Source organism: Homarus americanus, unplaced genomic scaffold (genome assembly GCF_018991925.1).
Source record: "Homarus americanus isolate GMGI-L3 unplaced genomic scaffold, GMGI_Hamer_2.0 scaffold59812, whole genome shotgun sequence".
NCBI lineage: Eukaryota > Metazoa > Arthropoda > Malacostraca > Decapoda > Nephropidae > Homarus > Homarus americanus.
Window position 1 is genome coordinate 1 of NW_024734751.1, and position 9,868 is coordinate 9,868.

The 9,868-nt window shown below is 44.2% G+C and overlaps 1 protein-coding gene across 1 annotated transcript; it reads right to left on the minus strand.

Moving 5' to 3' along the window:
- Positions 1-1,560: 1,560 nt before the first annotated feature.
- On the minus strand, positions 1,561-3,343 carry LOC121870482 (the record flags this gene model as incomplete). Its single annotated transcript, XM_042372316.1, has 3 exons — positions 1,561-2,348; positions 2,660-2,851; positions 3,243-3,343. Coding segments are annotated over 3 exons (351 nt in total), but the record flags the coding sequence as incomplete, so codon positions are not given.
- Between the last annotated feature and the right edge of the window lie 6,525 nt (positions 3,344-9,868).

Below are 9,868 nucleotides of genomic sequence, written 5' to 3' on the forward strand. Positions count from 1 at the left end.
TGTATTTGAATGCTCAGTGCAGTTATCAAGGGGCAGATCCAGGGGGTCCTAGGGGGTCCAGACTCCGACTCATTCCCGCCGCTCTACACTTGTTTACACTTACTCGTTATCTCTGTGTTTTGTCATTATTTTCTACTTCAAGTGTTAAATAATCATGTCTAAATGCTCAAGTGATTGTTCCTCTTATCAAGTTTGATGTAATAAGGCACAATAAGAGTGGTGATGGACCGGCAAAGAGTGGAAGAGACTTGTCACCCTAGACCATCCTCAACACAGGTAAATAACAGTCTCAATTTATATTTTTCATTGCTTATTTAAGGCTTATTATTCTTGCTTTATGTTTCTTGCTTGACAGTGTGGAGTACACAGATATATCAAGGGTAGATGGGAGTTTCCAGGGTTGACCAGTCCCTAACCCCCTGAATTAGTTAAGTTACGGGATTAATTGCCCCAATAACCGTTGATTCACTAAGTAACGACGTTTCACATTCCACATATGTATTGATTATTGGGGTATACCTGTACTGTATTCCTAATGAGAAGAATAAAAGGATAAATCTCTCTCTTTTTGGTTAGGATTAGGTTAGGTTAGGTTAGCTGGAACAATTGACGCATAGCACTCCCGGGGATGAGAGATTTCTGGGTAACCCTGAAAAATCTCTTATCCCCAGAAATTTTTTAGGTTACTGAGAAAAATATGTTCCTGTGTGTGTGTGTGTGTGTGTGTGTGTTGTGTGTGTGTTGACCTCAGAAAGTGATGAAAAAGACTCACATACAACACAAGATTCACTATAATACCAAGAGCCTCATTACTAACACGCACACACATACCTACCCACGCGCACACAGCCACACGCAAACACACACACATACAACCACGCACTCACCCACCCAAGCACGTACACAGTGAAGGGCTAAGACAGTGGTACCATTTATGTTGTGATCTTGAACTTTGTTGCATAATGAGAAGAGAAAACAAGGGAACACAGAAATAAGGAGAAGAGAATGAAGAGAATAGTGAAGAGAGAAATAAGGAGAAGAAGAGAATGAAGAGAATAGTGAACAGAGAAATAAGGTAAGATCATCAGGTGTACTCAGGTGGTGTGGACACTAACGAGAGATGAGGTGGGAGGAGTGGGTGATGAGTGGGGTGGGTGATGAGTGGGGTGGGTGATGAGGTGGTGATGAGGTGGGTGATGAGTGGCAGTGATGAGGGGGTGGGTGATGAGGATAATGATGGGAGGGAGTGGGTGAGGAGGGGGGTGGATGAGGGGTGGGTGCTGAGGTGGTGCTGAGGATGGGTGAGATGTGCTAAGGACATTTTAAAGAAGTTAGCATAAGGTAGGGTTAGGCGAAGAAGAAGGCATTAAGTTAAACTGCATTAGTTTATGTCACCAGAGTATTTAATTATCAGCCGCAGTAAGCTGTTGGGGGGATACTTGTTGGGGGGGTACTTGTTGGGGGGGATACTCTGTTGGGGGATACTCTGTTGGGGGGGTATACTCAGTGAACAACAGTGAGAGTTGGACATGTGCTCCTCATCCTGGCCACTAAAATAAATACTGTGGTTAGTTGTGTTGGCAAAATGCACTTAGTTAGTCTGAGATACAATCAGCTGTAAAGAACACACACACACATGAGCCAGGGCCTCACTATACAGTACAGTACATCATATAGTCAAAACCTCATGCAGTACAGTACATCATACAGTCATAACCTCATGCAGTACAGTACATGATGCTCCATGACTCAATTAGTGGATAACATGGATTCAATCCTGTATTGAGTGGACCACCAACTGTGTCTGTGTCCTGAACCTTGTTGCCACTAGGGGCTGCCACTCAACAAACTGTGCTAATGGCATAAAGAATGTCAACTTTAACTATACAGTACAGTATGTAAAAGTGATGTATTATATCACTTGTGTTTACAGTACGTACTATAGTAAACATCACCAAGCCATAGTATAAAGCTACTATAAAATCATCTCCCACACTTATATTAAACAGACTTTATACTAAGTGATTTTTTCAGCGATGATTTAATTTGAGAACGTGGGGGAGCATCTCACTGTGGTGACGGCCGACAACACCACCGTTCATCCAAACGACAAGACTCAACATACACTGGGATATCTTATTAAATGTTATTGTTAATGCATCACAAAGTTGCAGCCAACAGTTGAGCAGTCACGTTCAACAGACCAAAACAAAACATCCTACCATCGAGCAGTTCGCTTCTTCTAACGTGGAGACTTAACTCAAGTTTCTTTTGTTGTTCTTAACTTTATTTAATGAGAGCTGTTAACTTGTGTCTTACCCAAAGGAGAGACTGACTGTTGGCCTGTACTGAGTAGAGGCAAAGAAAAACATTTACTATAACACAATTAGTCTGATCACCTGGTATAATAATAATTAACACCTGATATAACTACAGTATTAACACCTGGTATAATTATTAACACCTGGTATAATTACAGTATTAACACGTGGTACAGTATATATTCTAAAACTCTCTTTCACTTCAAAATTCCTGTAAAAAAAACCCAGAAATCTTACATGTTATTACTCTGTACAGTACTGTGTGTGTGTGTTTTAACTGAGATATTTACAAACACTACACACACACACACATACACCATAAGGAAACAAATATGTACCTCAGTTTAACAGCTACATTCATTGCTGCCGACTGCGAGGATATAGGAAGGTGTGACCTCTGTTGATAGTGTTTATCTGCAGAAATGTCACACTTGGAAATCTTGACTCTCTCTGTAGCCCGCCTGGCCCCGTGTACAGGGTGCGGCTCACTCCCTGATGGTCCGGCCTCTTGGGTGGATATTACATCTTCCCTGAGGAGTGATCATGAGGGTGAGGAGTGGTCATGAGTAGCCACACCTAACCATACAAGTAGCCCCAGCTAACCATACAAGTAGGCCCAGCTAACCATACAAGTAGCCCCAGCTAACCATACACGTAGCCCCAGCTAACCATACAAGTAGCCCCAGATAACCATACAAGTAGCCCCATCTAACCATACAAGTAGCCCCATCTAACCATACAAGTAGGCCCAGCTAACCATACAAGTAGCCCCAGCTAACCATACAAGTAGCCACACCTAACCATACACATAGCCACACCTATCCACACAAGTAGCCACACCTAACCACACAAGTAGCCACACCTAACCACACAAGTAGCCACACCACCTTAACTAACACAGAAGAAACAGCCTATACTTACCTAAATGTGTTTTTCTCCTTAGCCATGTGACGAGAAACAGTGAACACATTGTGAGGCGGTGCAGGGATGTTCACCTCTAGACCTAAGGCATGGAGATGATTCTGAAAAATGTACAATATTATTATTTATTGTCTGAGATAATGATGATGATTGTATTGTATCAAAATTGTGGGAAGGATGAATAATTACATCCCACTCGGTCTGTTTTATGCTATTTAGCTTAACCTAACCTGATCTGACCTAACCTGACCTTTTCTGACCTGACATGACCTAACCTGACCATTTAACTAATATACAGTAAAAATTTGCATGAAACAGATGATCATCCAAGTGAGATGACATCAGAATGAACGTCTTAAAAGCAACTTTTCTCTCTCTTAGTCAACTTCATCCATTCAAGCAATGTATTAACCCCTTCTAACAGACAGCAATACTTATATAAATGTGCACTATATAATTACTACACCCACAGTGAGTAAACTATGAGCCAGCGTCTACCATTTTCTCTCTAATACTGAAGTTAGTGATGTATGGTAATGAATCTTCTTGTCTAACAGATGACCTCTTGACATCTGACCTATAGCCCTGTGACCTGGCTATGTCAACAGTAAGGACCAGACCCCTGGCCTGACTCTACCCTCAGTCCTACACTCTCTCTCGCTCATGATACACGTGAGTCTCCTGAACCTCAGATACATATCAGCTTCATATTTTTATTAACGCTCACAGCTCAGAGCGTTAATGACGGTAATGTCATAATTTAACCCATAAACATTTATTTATGATACTTCCAGCAACCCACAGACTCATCTTAAGAACATCTGTTAGTGATTATTAAAGTGTCTGAAAGGATTCGTGGTGGCTTAATATATGTGTCATCCTGGTGTTGTTGGTCTGGGTGTGTGTGTGCCTGTTGCGAAGCAGCATCCACAATGTGTGTTGGTAGTCTCATGTTTTGACTCCAGAATGGCTGTTATATAAGGACTCAGAATGGCTGTTACATTTCCACTCCAGAATGGCTACATATGTGACCTAGAATGGCTGTTATATGTGAGACCTGAATGGCTAGTATTTATATTATGTCTACAATGTACACAAAAACTACTTAACGCCAAAAAAAGTAAATAACAGATTACAGATCTATTGTTCTGTTAGTTGGGCGGCTAAAGAAGTTAAATAAGCTTGAAAAGAAGGGTTAAGTTAAAAGAAGTTAAGGTTTACAGTGTTAGGTTAAATAAGCCAAAAGAAGGTTAAGCCTGTACGAGAGACAAAACTCACAAGAAGAAGATTACATATAGGTAGAATATTGATAGTATAAGAGTATAAAGAGAGGAAGACTTTGGTAGCGTGGCCGTGATAGTTATTTACACTGTCAGTACACTTATCGTATCTTATACGTCAATACACTTCTATTACGTCTTAAGGGCGACTTCTTAAACACTGCTTCGTTACAACTCTTTATTAATCACGAACATGACATGGACACATTAATAACACCTTCTATTGAAGTTACTAGGACATTATATTTACGTTACTAGGACATCATATTACGTTACTAGACACTCTGATTCTCGGACACGAACATGAAATGAATACACTTCCCACGTAAGTAACTCATCCCATGGAAAGCTCTGACAAACACTCACGTGACCTAGGGGAGGCCTAGCAGGTAGTCCTGGGTTGTCTCTATGGGAGACTGCTTAGCTGGGCGCTGGAGGGAAGTCTCGGTCCTGACCGGAGGCGACTTGCCTCCGGCCTCTGACTTCGGCTCGAGCAGGCCTGGTGGTGTCGTAGCTGGCCACCTTGTTACAAGACAACTGCTTCTCTGCCAATCCTGGAGGGAGGACCAGGACGTCCTATATATTGGGAAGCGAGCCGTCAGGTTCAGCTGGCCTGGGGGGCGGCGAAGGGTCTCTTTACATTTGACCCCGCAAATGTGCGGTCAGGCCTGGACCTTTTCAGAACTATCTGGGAAAGTCATCAGGTGGGGCCATGTGTATATTGGGAGAGCAACCGTGAGAGTTCCCCTCCACTTGACTTCCCAAACGTCGGGTCAGACTGGAGTTTCTGAGATGTAAGGAGAAGTCGTCAGGTGGGGCCGTGTAACACGAGAGGCCTTGAGTTGGGTTCCAAGGGTTACAAGTGACCTGGCTAATTGTGAGGTCAGGTCTGGACTTCTTTCTGCGGTGTAGGTTATTGTATATTGGGAGAGAGTCGGCTGGTGCCTTCTTACATGTGTGACATGGGAGGGGGAGCTAGTTGGTTTACAATCCTTGGTCAACCGCAGAGTTACCCTATACTTTTGCCCTCGGCTAATGTCCGGTCAGACTGGAGTTTCTGAGATGTAAGCTGTGGTCTGACAACCCCTCACTACACCTCCCGCCAAGACCAAAGCTTACATGCTCAGAGAACTGATGATACATTTAAAGTAGACAGTAACATCATGTGCAGTATCTAATATAGTCCCTCAGGCGATAATGCATCCTTACATTTTACAAATCATAACCCTAGAGATGTATGTTTTTCTACTGGCATAGTTTGATCTGACAAAGCTTACTATACCTCCCGCCAAGATTAAAGCTTCTATGACAGGAGAAAAAAATAATAAAATACATACACAGTAAGTGAACATAGAGTGATCTAAAGATCCTTCATATCTAGCATAGTGTCCGAGGCAAACTTGCAAATCACATTCTACAAACAAAATCAGGTGTTACATTGCCTAACCAGGCCGTGTCAAAATAATAATTCATCTCAGTCAGTAAATGGCTACAACATTGTGTTTGGTAATACAAAACATTGATCAAATGAACTCATAGAAAAGTGACTAATCTTTTAAAAAAAACATTCTTTGTAGTACATGTTTAACAAAAATCAGAGAATTAAATACAAAATACAAAATGCTCCTACTTCACATGTTAGGGTGTTATATCTTTTTATTACACATCAGCAACATCAACAACATCAGTACATTTGTTGGGTTCAGTATGGCTCAAGTCCTCCATCCAGCTGGTATCTGAAAATAAGGAATGCTGGCAGCACAACAACGGTAGTCGATTGGTCCTTCTGATTATCCACCTTTTCATCGTCGACTTTCTTCTGATGTCAGCACAGCGTCTCTTCTGTCTTCACATAGCACGTTTTTCCTTCTTCAATACCGCACTTTGTAGGTCGTGTCACCACATCTGACTTCTTCACACTTCCTCCTGGTTTCTATAATATTCCAGATGATTTTTCTGTTCACCTGCGCTTCCTCTACGTTTAGAGCATTTTCATATTCCAGACGATTTTTCTGCTCGTCTGCGTTTCTTTATACATCTTCGTTTTCCGTCATATTCCAGATGAATTTTTCTGCTCCATCTGTATTTCTTTATACATCTTCGTTTTCAACATATTCCAGACGATTTTCTGTTCATCTGCCGTCGGCCCTCTCCGGCCGGGATGAAAGCCGGTCCACTGTTTGGGCTGTCGTCTCCTTAGATAACTCGTAAGGCAGGTTCCACGGAACAGGCCTCGCCCTCCGTATGTGAGTGTCGGCGAGACCAAGGACCGTCCTGTCTTACACCTTCCACAGTGGTGAATCCCTCCCTGGCTGGGCTCACCAGGGTTCGTTGTGTGGCACTTCATTCCACACTCCTTAACTTCCTAGTAGAAAAATATAAACTCTTCTTAGTCCTAGACCAGGTAGGACTTGAAAGAAGTGGGGTGGTGTGTGGCGGGTGTGGTGCTGCATTCCTCACGCTGCATTCCTCACGCTGCTACTTCTCTTCTTATATGTGCTGTGGTCGGATTCCGGCTAGCCATGGGGCGATACTGTGTGTGATATTTGCCAGAGAAACAATCCTAAAGGGATGATGGATTAGTTGGAAGTGCATTCGCAAAAAAAAAACAAATATTTACTTTATACGTTACGTCAATATTCTCATTAGGCTGGGTCGGGGAGTGAAGCTCTGCTCATTACATTGAATATTATTTATCACTACGCGTCAAAGAGTACATTACAAATCATACTAGCATAAAAACACACTGAGTGAAGCTCTGTAATTATCGCAATATTAAGTAACACTAACCACCGATTTCAAAGCATAACTCATGGGACAAAACATATGGGGATTGGTGGTCACAGCGGACGGTGGGAGGCGGGTGGAGGCGAGGCGGGTGAGGTGGGGGGAGCCGGGTCGTGGTTGATCGGGCCAGGCCGGGGCTTTGCGGGGCGGGGCGGGGCGGGCGGGGCGGGGCGGGGCGGAGCGGACCGGGGTAGGGCAGGGCAGGGCGGAGCGAGGCGGGAACGGATGGGTACGGAGGGTGAGGTGAGGGTTAGGACAGGGAGGAGGATGTAGGTTAAAAGACATGTTAAGTTATAACAGTTAGTACGGACACCGCTTCTATCACTAAAACACAATGGGTACATTTAACACTGATCGACAATTAAAATGCACTTGGGATACTGAGAACTTCACAGAACGCGGGGAACACTGAGAAATTATATTAAGGACTGAACATATTTCTAGAAAAAAAAAAAATTCGCGCATACCACGACGAGAGACATTTACTTGAGCTGTAACGGTGACACACTAGGCCACTTTTCACGCTACGACACGGGAATTACTTATTACACAATTGTAGACAAACTTAGACTGAAACAAATGAAGGATGAAACGAGCCAGGTGTTATGGCTAACCGAGGGAAGGCGTGAGTTTACGTTAAGTACGCTGCAACCATTATAATAACTAAGCGAGGGAGGCGTGAATTACATATATAGTTCGCTGTCACCTATAACAAGAGACAAGGAGGACGTGAGTTACATATAGTACGCTGCCGCCAATATAATGAAACTATATCTTGCATGAACTCCTTATCACGCACTTCGAACAATACTCAAACAACGAGTCAGGTGTTATGGCTAAAATGAGGGGGGGCATGGGTTTACTTTAAGTACACTGTTACCAATAACAAGGGACGAGGGAAGCGTGAATTACGTATAGTTCGCTGTCACCTATAACAAGGGACAAGGAAGGCGTGGGTTACACATAGTACGCTGCCGCCATTGTAATGGTACAAAATATTCACAAGAAGAAGATTACATATAAATAGAATATTGATAGTATAAGAGTATAAAGAGAGGAAGACTTTGGTAGCGTGGCCGTGATAGTTATTTACTCTTATCGTACACTGGTCGTGTCTTACACGTCAATACACATCTATTACGTTCTTAAAGGCGACTTCTCAAACACTGCTTCGTTACAACTCTTTATTAATTACGAACATGACATGGACACATTAATAACACCTTCTATTGAAGTTACTAGGACATTATATTTACGTTACTAGGACATCATGTTACGTTACTAGACACTGATTCTCGGACACGAACCTGAAATGAATACACTTCCCACATAAGTAACTCATCCCATGGAAAGCTCTGACAAACACTCACGTGACCTAGGGGAGGCCTAGCAGGTAGTCCTGGGTTGTCTCTATGGGAGACTGCTTAGCTGGGCGCCGGAGGGAAGTCTCGGTCCTGACCGGAGGCGACTTGCCTCCGGCCCTTGACTTCTCTCGAGCAGGCCTGGTGGTGTAGTAGCTGGCCACCTTGTTACAAGACAACTCCCTCTCTGCGAATCCCTCGAGGGAGGACCAGGACGTCCTATATATTGGGATGCGAGCCGTCAGGTTCAGCTGGCCGGGGGGGGGGCGGCGAAGGGTCTCCTTACATTTGACCTCGCAAATGTGAGGTCATGTCTGGACTTTTCAGAACTATCTGGGAAAGTCATCAGGTGGGGCCGTGTGTATATTGGGAGAGCAACCGTGAGAGTTCCCCTACACTTGACCTCTCAAACGTCGGGTCAGATTGGAGTTTCTGAGATGTAAGGAGAAGTCATCAGGTGGGGCCGTGTGACACGAGAGACCCTGGTTGATTTGTGGCCCCTTGAGTTGGGCTCCAAGGGTTACATTTGACCTGGCTAATGTGAGGTCATGTCCGGCCTTTGTTCAGAGAGTAGGTTATTGTATATTGGAAGAGAGTCGCCTGGTGCCTTCTTACATGTTTTGTTGGGGCGACATGTCACATGGGAGGGGAGCTAGGCTGATTTACAATCCTTGGTCAACCGCAGAGTTACACTTGACCCCCCTAATGTCGGGTCAAGACTGGCCCCCCTCTGCGGTGTAGGACATTGTGTATATTGGGAGAGAGCCGGCTGGTGCCCTCTTACATGTGTGACATGGGGGAGCTAGTTGATTTACAACATCCTTGAGCACCTGCGAGGGATACCCTTACACTTGACCTAGGGAAGGCCTAGAGTTTCTGAGATGTAAGCTGTGGTCTGACAACCCATCACTACACTGGGAGTGTCAGAGGTGTGCCTGGTAGTATCATTGGTGTACCTGGGAGTGTCAGAGGTGTACCTGGGAGTGTCAGGGGTGTACCTGGAAGTGTCAGGGGTGTAACTGGAAGTGTCAGAGGTGTACCTGGGAGTGTCAGATGTGTACCTGGCAATGTCAGAGGTGTTCCTGAGAGTGTCAGAGGTGGCTGGTGTGTCAGAGGTATGCCAAGGTGTCAGTAGACAGGGAGTGTGGGGTGTGCCTGGGGTATCAGGTGTGCTGGAGTATAGGAGTGTACCTGGGGA